General features: G+C 39.9%; 1 protein-coding gene across 1 annotated transcript; it reads right to left on the bottom strand.

Annotated features, from left to right (window-relative positions):
- Nucleotides 1-336: 336 nt before the first annotated feature.
- Nucleotides 337-18865, bottom strand: LOC309339771 (interleukin-1 receptor-like 2). The gene is made up of 11 exons (XM_081858160.1): nucleotides 18218-18865; nucleotides 15116-15185; nucleotides 14292-14541; nucleotides 9526-9718; nucleotides 8201-8366; nucleotides 7575-7640; nucleotides 6603-6726; nucleotides 5835-5971; nucleotides 4619-4747; nucleotides 3284-3433; nucleotides 337-2890 (listed from the first exon to the last, which is right to left on the bottom strand). Exons 2-11 carry the CDS (start codon nucleotides 15177-15179, stop codon nucleotides 2490-2492), a joined length of 1680 nt encoding a protein of 559 aa, XP_081714286.1. The 5' UTR covers nucleotides 15180-15185; nucleotides 18218-18865; the 3' UTR covers nucleotides 337-2489.
- Nucleotides 18866-19481: the final 616 nt, after the last annotated feature.

Genomic DNA, 19481 nt, shown 5'->3' with positions numbered 1-19481 from the left:
GAAGGCTCTCAGCACTGGACCTCAGTGTCCGGGCAAAACGATAGGGGTGGAGCCGCTCCTTCAGGTATACAATAAAACTAGAACATTTATGGGATAAAAAGGTGGGATTTCAGCAGTAAGTTACAAGATATACAGAACTGAAAGTGGGATTGTTTATGACTGCTCGAAAAGCATCAGGAGCACAGATTGTCATGAATGTGCAATTTTTTAAAAAAATGACTGCTGAACAGCCGTCATGTGACACCCCTCCTCACAAAAATTGTGCAAACAAATCAGGCTGAATGCTTAATGAGCAGGTGACCTGGAAGCCACCAGACTGAGACCCAAACAGCATGATTATTATAAAATTGTGCAACAGCCTTTATGAATCAAAGACTGTTTCCGGAGAGCATGACCTGCCTCATCATAGAAATTATGCTTTCCTGTAGGCACAAACACAAGATTCTCTCAACATTAAAAAATATGCTCTGTAAATACAAGCAATGTGGACTGAATATGCTGAATGATAATGAAAAGTTTCATGAGTAAAATATGAAGAGCAGAAGCATATTGTCATAATGACTATTGTGGGTTTAGTTAAGTAATGCTGCTTTGCTATATTCCTGTTCAGCATAAAGTCCAAACCACTTCATCCTTCCTGAACATTTTTGTCAATAAAAAAATGTATATCATTGTCCATTCACCCATTTATCAGGGTTGGAGTTATTTCACAAGTAAGTTTCTTACAGTTTGACACTACTGGTTCTGTGAACCAGCCTGAGACTTCAAGGTATAGGCCATTATATAAATTCAATAAATAATAATAATAATAGATTTCACATTTTACTTTTTAGTATTCTTTTGCCCCTTCTAAATCAATAAAAGAACTGGAAGTTAAAAACATCTCTACCTCTGAAACATTACATGTTTATTTAAAAAAAATGTATTTCCTGAGAATCATTACTATTCATAACAACAATCGCAGAAGGCAAATATTGCAAAGGAACAAACATTCTTATGGTACTTTAAGCCAGAGAGTTGTACCCAACTACACAGAGTAAACCCATTTACATTAATGGACCTCAGTCATGTTTATTACTTTTGATGGGTCTACTCTATGTTGGATTCACTGATAATTATTTTATTATGACATAAGCATTCATGAACCAGAGTCCTGTTCACTCAATGTATGAAGCACTGATATAAGCAAGGATATGCAAACTTGTTCATTTCAATTTTCCAATCTTAGGTCCACATTTCCACATCAGTTTGTGAATTTTTCTTTTGAGTTCTCATTAAAATCCACCAGCATTTTAATGCAAATTACTCCTGTTATACACATGCTCATATGTGATTTGCCTAAGGCACATTTTTGCAAAGCCACCTCCTCTAAATGTATGTTATTTTCATGTATATGCACATATTTATGGACACTTAACCCGAGTAGATGCATTTTTGTACAAATTAATTGTCTGGAAAACTACATTGCAAAGTTCAGAGAAGTGTGGATTTTGAAGGATAGCCGTTTCCATGGTGTTTGTGAATTAAATCAAATTTGGGGCAGGTGTGTGCATGTATTTGCAGGGAAAGAATAAGCAGTGAGGGGCAAGGGAAATAAAATATAAAAAACACAGTCTGACTATTACATCAAAACTTAAACGAAAGTCAAATATAAACACAGTGGTCCAACTACTCCCTGAATATTGCATAGGGTGAGTTCAAATGAAATGGTGCATATAAGAGGCTGCAAATGATTTCAGCCACGTCTAAGTCACTCATCAAGTGCTACCATAATACAGTAAGGGTAAACAATGAAAAAACTGCAAGGTTGAATTTCAGCAGAACAAAGAAACAACTGGTCAAATGTAGCTAGGGGCTACGTGTTCACAGAAAGAGACTTCCATTAGAATTACCATACATCCAGAATTTCCTAGACATGGCTGGAATTCAGTCGTAGGAAACAGTGTCCATGTGGAAATCGCTGAGCAGTGTCCAGATTTTCACTTTTTGAAGTAAGACAGCCCTGCTTCCATGGATCTGTCTCTAGCCAGGTGGTGTATCAGACCCAAAGACCTATGCTCCAGATGTGATTCCCTTCTATGAGCCAACCTTTTGCACAAAGCTAAAATCCTATTGAAAGGCTGATTGGCAGGAGGAGGAAGGTGGTGGTCTAGATTCACTAAACAGCTGGTTGTCAACATTTCAGCTTTCTTTAAAACAGGATACACGGGTGTAGCTGATGCATGCATTCAGCTGGAGTGTAGCCACTGCACGTAGTTTTCCTCCCACAACAAGAAAAACAAATGAAAAACCCTGCTCATCGTTCATTAGCAGAAATAAGTCATTTCAAGTGGATCATTTTTTTATTTGAAACACCATGTGAATTTGGTACATTAAGAAATGCTAGTGGAAGTGATGTTGTCAAAAGAGTCCATGTACCATGTACGAATGGTGGCTGTAACAGCATCATCCATCAAAGTAGGCTTTTGAAACAGCTGCGCCAGAAAATGTTAAAAGGATACGAGGGTTTCTGTTGTATTGAGAGAGGTTGGCACCAAAGGTAGTTCTGGAGAAATCTGGTGTCCTGGTGGCATTCGGTATCTGACCTTTTTCCAGAACTTGGTATTTGCGGAATAAGAATGCTTCTTCGTAAGGTCACCTTTCCATCTAATGGCTCCTTGCTTTTGCTTGATGTATCTAATGGATTCTGGCAAGCTGCTGTAATCCTCTATTTTACCCATTTCAATCAGAATGACTTTCATTCCAGCACTTTCACTCATAAGGGCATTGTACAAAGCTATTTGCTCCTCAGGAACCCCTTGTGATATACTGTAGGTTTGGAATCCTGGTACTAAAATAATGATTAGCCTTCTGCTTTGCTTAATGGTTTCATCAATAACGTTGACTACAGCTGTAAATTAAATAAATAAATAAATAAGATAAATACCGCATCAAATATGGGCTTCTGCAAGTAAATCACCTACTTTTTGTGATATTCATGGATTCTTATCGACACAGGAATTTTTCTTAGGAGGAAAAATCCCAGATATCTGACTATATGCACATAATATATTGATGCCTTGGGATTTGAAATACGTATTCAACTCTGTGTGGGTATCCAACTTTGGCTCAAAAGCAAGCAAGCAGGATGGATAGGTTTGTGCTCCATATTAAACAGAACTGCAAGATGTCTATTAGTTATTGCAAGTTATTAACACCTCATTAGTTTATGGATGAGACTGAGACAACCTCTTTCATTTAAAGAACAATGATGAATGAATGCTTTTTTCTTTTCTTTTTTTACCTTTTCCTGGTAAGTCATCCCGGCCAAGGATAAATAGATTATACCCACACTTTTTCTCCAAAACCTCAGGAAGCACTTTCAGAGCAAAACAATCTTGGGTATCTGTTTTTGGATACAGTACGTAGGCATCATAGATCTTGCCATCTGAAACTGAACACCACATGTAAACCTCTAATATTTTACTCTTCGATACTTGCATTTCCAGTTTTACTTGGTAAACCCCCTCCGGGAAAAGCTAATTTTTGAATAGCAGCTGGTTAAGGAACAACATTGGGCAGATGTCATGATTTGAGTCTATCTGGACTGTGTATTGATATGGCAGCAGCCTGCAGTGGAAGACTCCTGGACTGATTAGGCAACACCAGTTTGTGAAGAGATTATGCGAATTTACAGAGGGGAATCTTGGATTACAGATTTGGAGCATAAAGAAGAAGAAGAAAGACATAAAATCCACACAGAAATGTTTTGACTTAACTCATTTGCAGAATGAACTCAGAGATTGTTGAAAATAATGGATTAATATCAGAATGAATTATGGGAATTATTATGAAGTAGAACTATGAGGTGATTAGGATTCCCTCCAGTCTCAAAGCATGGGAAGTCAGCCAAAAATTTATAATTAGGCATAATATTGGGAGTGTTCGATTATTGGATAATTTGTATAATTTAGAATGTATAATATAGCTTGATTGGATTGTTAAAATGGAATTTTAATAAATATTATTTTTTTAAAAAAAGAAAGAAAGTAACTGAACACCACAGACCAAGGTAATTGGCAGAGCTAAATAATAACACAAGGTGCTGGTATACTGTGTTATTTTTATGCTGCCTATTATCAGCAAGTAGATCAGCATATATCTCATGTTTTTTAAGTGACATTCAATGGGCAAGCCTGCTTTGGGACAAGATACAGGGGCAGCTTGGGCTGTGAGCTTTATTTCGGTTCCTTCCTCCAGTCATTTTTTAACCTAGGAGTTTGCACGCGAGGACCTGGCATTGTGGCTACTTCTAAAGCCAAGATGGTCAACTCCTGGAAGTGGATGAGTCAGAGATGAGCCACATTACTAGCCCTGCCCATTTGGTTTCTACAGCAACAGCATGGAAGGTGCAGTGGAATGGCACCTCTGATAACAAAATAATCGGCACTGAATCCCAACCATTAGCAACTGTCTTGCAACCACTCCATCTGTAGATATCACATGACTACAGCCGCCCATTGCTTTGCTATGGCATGTTTTCCGCACCCCCTTCTTTGCTTTTATTTTTGTGGCCGCAGATACGGGCACTGCATTCCTTCTCTTTCGTAGTACTTTGCAGTAAATAATATACCATTACCTTTTTTATGAAGAAAAGGGTGGCATGACTTCCGATACCAAAGTACAAGCTCAATCTTGAACAATGCGCAGATTAGCACAGGAATAAAGATGAGCAATACGAGTGCAATCAGTCCCAAGATATTTTTGGCTGAAATGGAAAAGAAAATGAAAATGAAAAAAATGGAGCCACTCAGATGTACCAGAATCAGACAAGCAAAGCATATATGAATATTTCAAAGTAGGGTATGCAACTGGGATCCCACTAGGACAGGAATTGGAAATGTTGGGTCCTCCAGGTGTTAGAATCATACAACTATAGAGCTGGAAGGGACCAGAAGGATCATCTAGTCCAGCTAGATGCATTGCAGAATAGAAGATGGACCACAACTCCCATTATCCTAGAGCAGAGGCCAGTCCACTCTCCCTCATACCTTGTGGGGGACTGGACTATATTTTGGAGAGAAAAAAATATGAATGAATTCCTATGCACCACAAATAACCCAGAGATGCATTTTAAATAAAAGCACACATTCTACTCATGTAAAAACACGCTGATTCCTGAGGGTCCTCAACCCTCCAGAGGCAATTTGAAAGGTGGATTGGATTGGATTGGATTGATCTTTATTACGGCCATTGGCCCGTTACACGACAGTTTCCCATACCAACATATTATACATAAACCTCCAAATTTAAAATCACCAAAACTTACAAAAGACAAACAAGAGCCGAAGCAAAGCAAGGACAAAGACCACCATCATACATTACAATAAATTTGTAACCTATACATCACCCTCTGCTCATAAATTAATCAAGGATATCAATGGTGATATCGCCTAAAACATAGATCATGGTTTAAAACAATGGTGATGTCACCTAAAACATAGATCATGGATTAAAACAATGGTGATGTCACCTAAAACATAGATCATGGATTAAAACAATGGTGATGTCACCTAAAACATAGATCATGGTTTAAAGGGGTTATCCGAACCACACATACCTTGTGGGGGACCAGACTATATTTTGGAGAGAAAAAATATGAATGAATTCCTATGCCCCACAAATAACCCAGAGGTGCATTTTAAATAAAAGCACACATTCTACTCATGTAAAAACACGCTGATTCCTGAGGGTCCTCAACCCTCCAGAGGCAATTTGAAAGGTGTGTTTATTCATTTGCATTCTTCACAATTATTCATTTTTTTACTAATAAAAATACCAGATGACATACGTACGTGGGCGTTGTATTAAGAAGTATGCAGCAACTTCGCCTGCCTGGCAAACAAACTGCTGGTCATAATCTTCATTTTTCACCTCATTGATGGTCAGAGGGACAACATAAGCCCATGCTCCTTCAACAGGGAAGTCTTTTCTGTTCAAAAGTAATAGATGTACACATTGAAAATGTGTTCTAAAGGAACATTGTGGGGGTAGTAGCAAAGGGTTTCCAGGTGCAAAAACTGCAGCCCAGATTTAAACTAGCTGTTTGGTGGACAAGGTCACATCACTCACTCTTGGGCCGATTCAATCTACCCTGTCATGCAGCTGTGCAGATTGTATACATGGCCATTTTCTAAACGAGATCCTGTGTGGAATCTGCTGTGGACAAAGCTGAAGGACAGAAGTGTCCCATGCCATTTGTCATGAGTACACAACGAGAGGAAACAAATCATGCTGGATTTATTTACGTTAAAAATGGATATTGCAATTTCTTTCCACTACTATTACTTTCTTTCACACACCTTTAAACCAATTTTCTGCTTCTTTCTCTATTACACATTGCAATTGAGTAGATTGGAAGTCTAACACAAAGGTGGGGTGAGGGATGGTAATGGGAAAAGGAAGTATCTGTGGGATTGAGTGTGGGTATGTATGAACATTTTTAAGGATTATATGAAATGTATGTTTGTATGTTTGTATATTCGTAACGTGTGTATTAATGCTGAATTATTTTAATAATAAAAACTTGTTTTAAAAAAATATATAAAAATAGATATACTTACTCGAATCCTTCTTCAATTCTACCTTTAAACAGGAAGTTTACTGGAGTATTATTGACTTTCCAGGTGATGCTATTTAAAGAGTTTCTGTAACTTGACACATTGCACCACGTAAATATTTTGGAGCCTGCAAAATTCATTATCAGAAAATGGCCATAAGACACTTTCAATAAATTGTAGTTGTACAATCATGTGACTATCATCACATCTTCTGGTATATAATCTCTCAGTCTTTGTGCTAATGTAGTGTTTCAGTGATGTCTACGCTGGCTTGGTCATGTACACAGAATGAAAGATGGCAGGATCCTCAAAGATGTGCTTTACGGGAAAGCTGGATTCAGGTACCAGGCCTGTTGACAGGCCAACCTTGTATTATAAAGATGTCTGCAAATGTGACATGAAGGCTGGCAACATTAACCCCAATGTTTGGGTATCCCTTGCAGATGACTGCAGGGCATGAAGACAGACAGTGGTGTCATGTATCCACAGCAGTGCCCAGAAGAGACCTCTGGGAGGAGCACAGAGAGAAGAAATGTCATGGTACATCTGTAACAGTGAAACCAGATGCCTTCATCTGCCCCATCTGCAATAAAACATGTCTCTCCCATATTGGTCTCTACAGCCACAGCAGGCACAACTCTCCAACAGTTTGACTTCACCTGATGGCAAACTCTTCCATCACCTCTTGAGACAGATGGATACCAACGACAACAAGAGTAAACCATGCACAAAATACAATTATCAGAGCTCTGCAGATTTCAAAAAATATTTAGGGGGGAAATTCTGTAGCAAAAGCAGGGAGACACTGAACAGTCAAATAAGGAACTACTTAGAAAGTGCAATGCTAGCGATAACTATTGATAACAGTGCCTTCGAATCATGGAAATAATGAAATGATTGGGTTCTTGTTCATTTTGTGTTGTTGTAGGTATTTTTGTTCGGCCAGTTAAAATATGAAAGTACTAAATGGCTTACCAAGTTCAGCTTCAATGGTATTATTTCTGGGGTACAGAATCTCAGTTCTTTTCTTTGGTTCATTCGCTAGCAACAGAAGAAGACAGAAATGTTTTATATACAACTAGGAAGTATATTTAATTCTGATCAAAAGAAAGGCTTTGCAAAAGAGGATTCAAAACAATAAGAAATTGCTATCTAAAACATATAATCTTTTACTGGACTGGGAATTGATGGATGAAGAAGTGAAAGAAACAGTGATTAAATGGGCCCAAGATGTCGGACATACTATTTATCTAGAGCAATGGGAGAAACTCTGGTGAGAAGATATTCCATTTACCGCCTTGTATACAATCAAAGAAAATTTTATCAAGATGTTCCATAGGTGGTACTTAACACCAGTTAAGTTGGCAAAGATATATAAATTGAAATCCAACCTTTGTTGGAGATGTGGCAAAGAAATAGGAACAACCATCCATATGTGATGGAGGTGTGAGGAAATCTCTAAGGGATATACTGAAGACCTCATACAATAAAACTTAAAATGGATTAAAGTTTTAAAATTAAAACTGCATACAACCCCATTACATAGGGAATATTTGTACAAAATACAGGCTTTACCAAGGAACTAAAACATAAAGATTTACCTTTAACAATCACAAAAATGCTCCTTGAAACATTATATTGATTCCCCAAATAAGTGTACGTTATTTTACATTCATATTTTCCCTTATCATCTTCTCTCACGTTGTTTATTACAAGATATGATTGCAAGACAAAAACTCGTTCATCCTGCTGCACTGCCTTACATTCCTAAAAGCAAACAAAGGTTCAGTTTAAATGCACACAGAATGTGAAAAGTACATACTATTTGCTCATTCTTAGTTTGGTTTATCCTAAACAAATGCCTGTATAGAGTCTTATGCTAAACAAATTCATTGTAGAGGAAGGCAAAATTAAGAGAAATTATAATGTTCCTCTGTTTTATATAATGTACGCAATAACTATTCAGTCAAACATTCAGCATGAAGAGCAATATTGTACAACAACCTTTAAAATGGTGCTAGTGACTTTTTCTTATGAAATAACCTGGTTGTATTATGTTAATATATGTTACATTATTTGTTTTGAATAAAGAGGCAAAGTGGCGTGTGTCTGCCTGCCCTGTATACTTTATGCTGTAATGAGCTGTGGAGAAGTTGCAACGTACTAAATTTATGTGCCATCCCATTTATGTCTAGTTTGAGCTGCCTAAGAGAATATGCAGTTCCATGCTTGTTGAGAAAACTGGAATGAAGGGAGTTGCCTGCCTTGGGCTCACTTCCAGTTTCATAACCCAGATGGGAAAATAAATGATTTTAATTGTAGCCTGGGAGATTTTGCTGGAGAAAATAAGCGGGCAATGGAAGGGTTGAGTGCTCCCTCCCCACCTGACTATGCTTCCTAATAATAATAATAATAATAATAATAATAATAATAATAATAATAATAATTTATTGTTTATACCCCGCCCATCTGTCTGGGCTTCCCCAGCCACTCTGGGCAGCTTCCAACAAAATATTAAAATACCATAATACATCAAACATTAAAAGCTTCCCTAAACAGGGCTGCCTTCAGATGTCTTCTAAAAGTCTGGTAGTTGTTCTTCTCTTTGACATCTGGTGGGAGGGCGTTCCACAGGGCAGGTGCCACTACTGAGAAGGCCCTCTGCCTGGTTCCCTGTAACTTGGCTTCTTGCAGTGAGGGAACCGCCAGAAGGCCCACGGCACTGGACCTCAGTGTCCGGGTAGAACGATGGGGTGGAGACACTCCTTCAGATATACTCCCCCCCCCCACTACCCTGGCACTTCAGTTGTGAGAGAAATGTGGCATTGATAAATTACTAACATTAATTTTAACATTAAGTATTCTTTAGAAGAAAAGAAGTAATGGGGAAGTACCACAGAAGAGGGGGACCTATAAGGGCCTGTACCTTATACCAACGAACAGACAAAAAATCCAGCTCTCGTCCCAAGTCCTCCGTGTTAGAACACACAATCTTTGCAGCTGATCCTTTTGGTACCGTTTGATTGTAGCTAGACTTCTCATCAAAACAGAGAGCGGCACTGTCGTTGACAACTAGTATTCTAATCCTATTTCTGTAGCATATTGTCGAATTCTGGTAACTAAACATGAAAGTGTCAGAGTTAAAATTACTTCAGTTTTATGCTTTTGCAGAGTAAGCATACACACAACCATTCCAAGTGTTACCCCGCACCCTCACAATTATTATCTTACGCTCTTTCCTTCTTGCTAATCCCAAAGGAGCACCTAGCATAAGATAAGGAAGGTGGGTGCTTGGATACCTTTTGTTATAGTGACAACACAATAGCAAGCACATTTTTGTTACCAAATAGACCCCTGTCTACTTTATGGAGGCTGCAATCTTATACTCCAGAGTAAGTCCCATTGAACTCATAGGGGCGTACTTCAGCCTAGACTAGGGGCATGGGTGTAGCCAGAGGGGCATAGAGGCAGCTCCCCCACCCCTAAATCAAATAAATAAATAAATAATATTTAACTAAAAGTAGAAATAATCAGAATATTTGAAATTGAAATGCACGCTGCGGCCACTTGGATTATATTGTGAAAGGTTTTCAGCAAATCCAAGAAAAGTTGTTTTAGTCTAGATTTTTTTAAAAAAATAAGATAAAAATTGTGTGTTCTTTGTAATTTTGAAAAATATACTCGTTAACCACATGAAAGGTACTCCCTGACGTCAATTTTTTATTTAACTTAGTTTTCAAATGATTGAAGATTTTGACAGCTTTTTCTGAAAACTTGGCGTCAGAAGAAAGTACCGTATTTTTCGCTCTATAAGACACACCAGACCACATGACGCACCTAGGTTTTGGAGGAGGAAAACAAGAAAAAAAAATATTCTGAATCTCACAAGCCAGAACAGCAAGAGGGATCGCTGCGCAGTGAAAGCAGCAATCCCTCTTGCTGTTCTGGCTTCTGGGATAGCTGCGCAGCCTGCATTCGCTCCTTAAGACGCACACACATTTCCCCTTACTTTTTAGGAGGGAAAAAGTGAGTCTTATAGAGCAAAAAATACGGTAATTTTAAAACAACTGTTGTTGAAATGTTTCATTCTGAAGCTGCTAGACAGAGCCAGATAGAGGATGGTGACAGGTAGGTGTCTTGCCCCCATCACAACATAAATCCTGGCTTCCCCCATGACTAGGGGTGGGGATGGTCAGGCCTGAGGGGCAATTGCAGTCCTCCAGGCTTCTCTGTCTGGCCCCCAGGACTCTTTCCAGACCCCTCACTGGGCCTGATTCATAATCTCCTTGAATGTTCTTTGCCTGGGTGGAATGTGTACTTGAACTGTAAGAAGGCCTTTCTTGACTGGATGGGGGATAAAGAGAAATGCATGACTGCGTATAAAAACTATCCTACGGTAAAAAGGTAAAATTTACATTCAGTGATCCGCCCACTTCTTGGTCCCACCCATGTGGCTCTTGAAAAGTTATGCAAGAGGGAATGCGGCCCTCAGGCAGAAAAAAAGGATTTCTCACTCTTGGAGAAGACACATATAGGATTGTACTTCTTGGACCAAATATGTAAACAAATGGAAATGGGAAACTAGATGGTCATAAATGAATACCCACTAAAACCACAGGACCTAAATCTGACGCTTCCATACCTAAGGGTGCAACATCTGAAATCTCCCAATTTGCAAAGGCATCATTTCTAATAGATCTCTGCCGAAATAGTTCAATCTGGTTGCCCAATGGAAGAGCATAGTCATTCCAATCTTACGTCAGTTTGAAGGTTTTCCAAAACAAAACCTTTTAGTCGTTTACTAGTGTTTTTTAACGATGTTTTGAAAACGTTCAGATTGTCCTGGACTTAGGCAATATTGCTGGAATGCAAGTACAAACACTGAAATAAACTGGAATGTGCACATTCCACAGTCAAATAACTGTGAATGCCTGAAGAAATGCTTTCATCCAGAGAGTGTAGTTTTACTGAACTTCATCGAGTTGAGGATTAGGTGATGGGAGGATAAACTAAAGATTACCAGTCATTTTAGGACAAAGATAGATGGCATACCATTTTGGCTGAATGGCTTTGTGCAATGGAAAAGGGGGAGCAGGAATTAGTGCTGGAAAATACTAAGAAATGGGATGCTCTGACTGGTATGAGTCAAACACATTCAGAGCTATGATACAATCATGTGTCAGTCAATTAGAATTATGACAACTTCGAATGAAATCTGACAATATTCCCCAAAAGGCAGTCATCCCTCAGCAAAAATAACAAAAAGTCTCAAGTCACCATAAAGTGTATACAGTGGTACCTCGGGTTAAGAACTTAATTCGTTCTGGAGGTCCGTTCTTAACCAGAAACTGTTCTTAACCTGAGGTACCACTTTAGCTAATGGGGCCTCCTGCCGCCGCCACGCAATTTCTGTTCTCATCCTGAAGCAAAGTTCTTAACCCGAGGTACTATTTCTGGGTTAGCGAAGTCTGTAACCTGAAGCGTCTGTAACCCAAGGTACCACCGTATAAGCTTTTGTATACTTTCCACTTAAGATAGTGCTGCATGGAACGGATCAAATGGACTGCAGCCCATGAAAGCTAAACCACAACGAATTTGTTGGTCTTTAAGGTACCACAAGAGTCTTTACTGTTAAGATTCTTCAGTGAGAACTTCCAATGAAAGTGTAGCTGGCAATGGGCAGCCAAACTTTTGAAGGCAAAAACAGGTATTACCATTTTGTCTATATACATGAGCGTTGGGGGCAGCATGCAAGGTATGATATACAAGTTAAACCCTGACATGTCATACTTTGAAAGCCACTCAAGTTGAGCACTTGCAAACGTTCAAGCTTCTAATGCCCATTTAAAGGTAAAGGGACCCCTGACCATTAGGTCCAGTCATGGCCGACTCTTGGGTTTCGGCGCTCATCTCGCTTTATTGGCCAAGGGAGCCGGCGTACAGCTTCCGGGTCATGTGGCCAGCATGATTAAGTCGCTTCTGGCAAACCAGAGCAGCACATGGAAACGCCGTTTACCTTCCCACCGGAGCGGTACCAATTTATCTACTTGCACTTTGATGTGCTTTCAAACTGCTAGGTTGGCAGGAGCAGGGACCAAGCAACAGGAGCTCAACCCGTCGCGGAGATTCAAACCGCCAACCTTCTGATCAGCAAGTCCTAGGCTCTGTGATTTCACCCACAGCGCCACCCGCGTCCCAATGCCCATTTAGAGCACCTGTAAAAAGTTTAGTGGTGCTCATGGAACACCAACCTCAGCCACCTCCCCCTTTCCTTGCCCTCGAGGAGCCAGGGACTCCCCTCAGTAATGGGGAAGGCAGTAGAAGTAACCGCATGCACTGCCGCTCCCCAGGGGGACGTCTACTCTTGTCGGGGAGGGAGATGAAAGTATGGCCCAGCATCTCTTGTGGAAATTGATGCAAATAGCTTCAAGGGCCTTCTTCCCAGTGGAAATTAATGGAAACAGCATTGTGTTACCACTGGGCATACTGGAACATGAACTCCCAAACCTTACCTGGTGGAAATGGATGTTTCTAATATGAGTGGAGAGCCAGCTTCCACCTTCTGCCTTCCCTATGGCTGCAGGTAAGTTGCTGGGCCTGGGAGTAGCAGGAGAAGGTGCTTGAGGTTGAAGTCAGACAGTCTTTGTTTACACCAAGCTGTGAACACAGACTTGCTCCACTTGCAAGGAATCAAATTGGGGTGCTTTCGTATGCAATTTTTGTTTTCGTTTTGCTTTTGAGTGGAATGTTCGATCTAGATGGCCCTTGGGGTCCCTTCCGATTCTACGATTCTATGATCTGCAACCTCTCTCCAAAGCACAGCCTCAAGCAGCAATTAAACAATATCTGCTTATCTCAGATTTGTTGCACTGGGAAATACAGTGGTACTTTGGTTCTCAAACGCCTTGGTACTCAAACAACTTGGAACCCAAACACTGCAAACCCGGAAGTAAGTGTTCCGGTTTGCAAACTTTTTTCGGAAGCTGAACATGCTCCGTTTTGAGTATTACGCTTCCGATTTGAGTGTTTCACCTCCAATTTGAGTGCCACGCTTCCGTTTTGAGTGTTACGCTGAGGTCTGTCTATTTTTGCTATTTATTTTGCGTTTTTGTTTTTGCAAAAAAAAAAATTGTTTTTGTGACTGTGTGGAACCCAGTTCAGCTACTGATTGATTGATTGATTGATTGTGTGACTGCAGTACATTGTTTATTGCTTTCATTTTATGGATCAATGATCTCACTAGCATAGCTGTCAACCTTCCCTTATTTTGCGGGAAATTCCCTTATTCCAGTGCTGTTTCCCGCTGCTTCCCGCTGCTATCCCGGATGGTTAGATATCTCGTAGACTGTCCCTGGGACAGGTGAGGCTGCTGATCCCTCATTTTCGAGGCTGCTGATCCCTTATTTTCAAATCTGAAAGTTGACAGCTATGCTCATTACATAGTAAAATTCATCTTAAATTGCTGTTTTAGGGGTTGTTTTTAAAAGTTTGGAACGGATTAATCCATTTTGCATTACTTTCTATGGGAAAGCGCACCTTGGTTTTGGAATGCTTTGGTTTTGGAACCATCTTCCGGAACAGATTAATTTTGAGAACCAAGGTACCACTGTAGTCAGATTTCCAATGGTATAGCTTGAATTACCACCCTCCGCCATTTACACACATGCACCACAGTTAAATGCAAGTCCTGACCGTATAACACATTCATATAATCCAGAATCTTCATATCTTGCAGGAATAAACCACAGCTTTGTTCCACGTTGATGAATTCTGGAGGATGGTTCTTTCGTTATAGGTGTTTCATTTCCACTCGTATACCAGCTGAAATTATAGGGTGTGTTTTCAAGGTCTGGTGTTGGGTAAAAAAAACAATGGCGTCCTAGAGGTTCTCCTTCAGCAACATATGGGTTAGCAATTTTAATATCCTGGACAATGCATTTCTCTGCAAGGAGGAGAGGAAATGTTTATTTTTAGTTTCGAGTGAGTTTTTTTATTGACTGTTAAAGGAGAAATCAACTTCGGCTAGCCGAAAGGAGCCAACTACATCTACCCACAATGCTGCAAGTTAGGTAATCTTAGTTTATAGTGTCAGACCTGGGACCTGGGAGACCAGGGTTCAAATCCCCACTAAGCCATGAAGCTCAGTGGGTGACCTTGGGCCTGTCCCTGCCTCTCAGCCTAACCTACCTCACAGGGTTGTTGTGGTGAATTAAATGAGGGGGGGACAGCCATGTATACCACCCTGTACTCCTTGGTAAAAACAAGGTGGACTACAGAGGTAAGAAAGAAAGAAATACATAATGTAAGAAATAAATAATAAGTTTAAACTTACCCTTGAATAATCGTGAACATACAAAGCAAATATCAGCAGCACAGCAGTGAAAAGCCACAGTTTTAATCCTAGAGTATTTTGGGCATCTAACAAAGATTGCTGGTTTTTACTATTGCTTCGTGTCTGCCCCCCCCCTTTAAATATTTGGAAAATTCCCCACAAAATCAATTTCTGTATCACCCACCTGATTTGAGTGCATAGAAGAATGATAGCATAACAGTGCAGGAAATCCCTAATGAGGTCTTCATGTTTTACTACATGAAAGGAAAGAGAGAGAAAGATTCATTAATGCCCTTTTAATTTGATATGTAACCCCAAAACACTTTCATTATTATTTTTACTAGTAACTGGTATCTGCAGCTGCAAGAATGCGGTTTTTTCCTAGTTTTTTGTTCTCCCTCTTTCAAAAAAGAAAAAGTTTCTTAGCACTTCATGCAACAGAAACCAAAAAGAAAAGCCTTTCATCTTTCCATCTATGAACAGAAAATCATTCTCCTACAACATGGAGAATGGGGAAGCCTTTGTGGTGCTAACCATCCACAGTAAGGTGCAGCTACCTTAATAACTATTGTGCTCTAGTAACACAAATAGCTCTCTACGGAGAAACATATCCCTTTGAAAGTGCACAACATGTTAGTTCATGCACCAGCAAGCAAATGTTAAGCTTTTCTGTACATACACAAAACTCATTCTGTTCCCACAGCTGGTCCAAGCCATCTACCTGCCTCAGTCAAACAAGATGGTTTCCTCAACCCCTCATTCCACAAACAAAATCCTACTAAGGCCGCCAAGGAAAACGCTTCCTCCACTTCACCTGAGGGCAACAGGCTAGCTTAGCATGGCCTTTACATCTCTCTCTGCTACTCCATGCGCCCAGCACCTGCCCCACCCCTGAGGTGGCTGCCTCACTTGGCCATTGTAGGTCCAATCCTGACTGCTACACCATTGGCTGGCCACATCTAGGCCTTGCTAGATATAGAGATGCCACCTGTTCCCTGGCTGGATATGTTTATGAGGAGATGAGTCTCAGCCCAAGGCGATTATCAGAATCACCACACGGTTGGATCAGAAGAAAGTGGCTGGAACTTGTGAGAGAGTCATTGACTTCCACACATGCATTTGCAGCCAATCCCAGCTCAACAACACACATCCCAGTATTAATATACACAGTTGCAAACATGCATTATATTTTGAGATAGAGGTTAAGCAGGTACATTTAAAAAATGAAGCATATGAAGTAACCTCAAGTGTAAGGAATAAGATCGCCGCAAATTCATTATTCAGTGACCAAAAGACACGGACAATTAAGGCAAAAGGTACAGCTACAACACATAAACAACAACAACACACCTAAAAAGTGAGAAATCAAAGCAATTTCCCACTTTCCTGGCCCACATAGTTAAGTAACTGTGACTCTAGCCTGTAATATAAGGCTGTAAAATCACAGAAGGATATTGTAATGATTCCATAGCTCATTAGCCACTGCTTAAAACAAAACAAATTCCTTCCAGTAGCACCTTAAAGACCAACTAAGTCAGTTCTTGGTATGAGCTTTCGTGTGCATGCACACTTCTTCAGATACACATGCACACGAAAGCTCATACCAAGCTCATACCATGCATGCACACGAAAGCTCATACCAAGAACTGACTTAGTTGGTCTTTAAGGTGCTACTGGAAGGAATTTGTTTTGTTTTGACTATGGCAGACCAACACGGCTACCTATCTGTAACTAGCCACTGCTTGTAAGGTCAGGGCTGGGCCAAGACATTTGTTGCCTTGGGCAGTAGACAAGATGGCGTCCCCCTCTCCATTCCACATGCAGAAGTTGACTGGACTGGCAGCTGAATCTTATATTTGCAAAGGCACTAGGACCACATCCTTCACTGCACCTGAGGTTAGCAAGCTTGTTTAGGGTGCCTCATGACACACAGAGCTCTGTCCACACCTTTCCCTTCAGCATTTGATACCTGAGGCAGCTGCCACACTCTGCCTCACAGTATGTTTGGCACCAAGCAATGCCCACAGAATATTTAGTAGGCTGTTATTGCTTACATAGTTATTATTGCTTTCATCCAGTTTTGCTTGAACTGCTCTTCGACAAGGACATTAGAATCTAACAGTTATAATCACTAAAAGGAAAAATTTGACTCTTGCTGGGAGCTATCGATGCAGAATTAACCACAGGTATAAAAATTTTGCCCTAGCTGTCATCAATATTAAATTAAAGATAATTAACTACCTGAGATCATTTTGTCACCTGCCATTTTAGATCAAACATTATCATATTTATTTGTTGCTGGTTTCAATCTCAATTTTTGCAATATATTATTTTACTTTACTTCTATTCGTTATTGTGGGGAAGACCATGAAGGATTTTCACATTCCAGTTTTGAACTTTGGCCAATGGCAAGATACTACAGAAAAATCCCGAAATGCTTCTCTGAAGGAATGGAGAGCCTCTCCTGAGCAATATTTATATTTGACCAATGGCAGCTAGAAAAGAAGTTATTCTAATAATACAGTCATCTAACAGTGAGATTGTAAAAAAAAAAAAAAAAAAAAGTGCATTTTCAACTAAGCTGTGAAAATCCAAGATGCTCAAGTCTCCCACTTTACTTTAAAAAAAAAAGAAGGTTGTTTCTAACAGTCTGAAATATTATTTCTAGCCTCCATTCCTAGCTTCTGCTAAAATTAGCAGTGCTTTAAAAGTATTTTCTTACTATCTCATAGGATCTTTAGGTCCAGGGTATCTCAGGAATCACCTGAACTCTCATATCCCAGCACAATCACGGAAATCATCTTCAGGAGCATTGCTGGTCCATCCCTGAGTTTGTGAGTCACATTTGACAACAACGAGAAACTGAGTCTTTAGTGTCATCGGTCCAGACACTCTGCCAATAGAGATTCAGTGCGTGTCTTCTGTGCCAACTTTTAAAACGCCTGATGAAAACTTTTTTATTCCACCAGCGCCTATGCAAGCAATCTCCTGCAATGGTAAACCATTGTAAACTCATCTGCTTTTAATCATTTTTTAATGCTTTCATTGTATGGCTTTTATCTTTTTTAATGTTGTAAACCACTTTGATACGGTTCATGGTTTAGCACTATACAAATATTTTTAATAAATAAATGTACATTCCTTTAAAAAGAAAACAATAGTATACAATGGCAGATCATACCAGCACATTAAGTTGCTCATTTCTAAATACTAAAGAATTTTCTCATTAACCTTTCTCAAATATTGGACAGTTATTGTTAGCCTTTATAAAGTTAATTCCACAAACCTGGGACAGAAGAGAATCAACCACCTTTCAGGTCCAAAAACTCTGTAGTGTCTCATGATGAAGCACCAAACATCTTCTTTCCAGAAAATTCTACCCCAAAGTTGCCTTGCCCCTTGTTATTGTAATCCTTCATGGAAGAATAGAGTGTGAGTCTATTCTGGCAACAGTTCAATATAAAAAGGCTGGAAAGTCTACAGTACTCCTTAAATGGAAATACAAAAGACTCATTAATATCTCAAAACACCCTTATGTCCGATGAGAGCTCAAAACAGCCATACCACATCTCTCTTTTTGAAGCTCTGTTGAAGAGAAAAACCTGTTGCTGCATTCTGATCTTCTCCTCTATAAAATCAGCTTTGGGCATTATGGAAGTGTGCACATTTGCTGATGGTGAAGACCATGAAATTTAGCACCCTGTGGAGTAGTTCCATTGTACGGAATGCCTGGTGTATACCAAACTTGCCAGTGTACACTTCTCGCTGCATAAGGAAAGCTACAGAAGCAAGTCTAATCCATATCCTACCGGATAGAAGTGGAAACCCACAAGCAGATGTGTGGCAAGAGCTTCACTCCTCTCCTTTAAACGGGTTTTACCAGTTTACAGAGTTGTAGGCAAGGAAGTTGTTAGGGCAGAGCAAACAATTATGCACCAACTTCAAAACAGCACAAATCAAAACTCTGAAAGGGGTGGCTTCCTTCCCACCATTTGTAGTGATGTGGGTGTGCTGAGCTCTCTCCAGAGACAAGTTGGAAAAGATAATCTCATCTGAAACAAACATGGAATTTCACGCAGGAAATTCTTCTGGCCCCTGACTGAGTAAGAGTCACCTGTATGACAGACCAAACAAGTTGAGAGGGAAAATGAGCTTAAAATGTATGGCATGTATGCAGTCCAGAGTCTAATATTACCCAACTGCACCTCTGTTTCAAATCATGGTTGCTTCAGAAAAGAGGGTGATATTTTTATCACCTCACTTTGAATTGAGGGAGTGGGGGGGGGAGAGAGAGCACAAGCATGTGTGTCTGTGGTAATTGACAAGAAGATAAGTCAAACTCTCTCAAATCTCAGTGGATCCCTTGCTGCAAAACTAGTTGGAACAGTTCTTCAACTCTACATTGAAAAGGACCCTCCAAGAGCAGTAAAGAGCATGGCATCATGAAACCCGTGTGAGAGGAAGTCAAAGTACCAGGTCAAGAATGGAAAGAATGTCTGTCAAGTACCTGGAGAAGAGCTAAGAAATTGCCACATCATTTGCACTTGCAA

Source organism: Podarcis erhardii, assembly GCF_964252035.2.
Source record: "Podarcis erhardii genome assembly, chromosome: 4".
In the NCBI taxonomy this organism is placed as follows: domain Eukaryota; kingdom Metazoa; phylum Chordata; class Lepidosauria; order Squamata; family Lacertidae; genus Podarcis; species Podarcis erhardii.
Note: the sequence above shows the minus strand (reverse complement) of the source record. Positions and strands in the feature narration are given on the sequence as shown.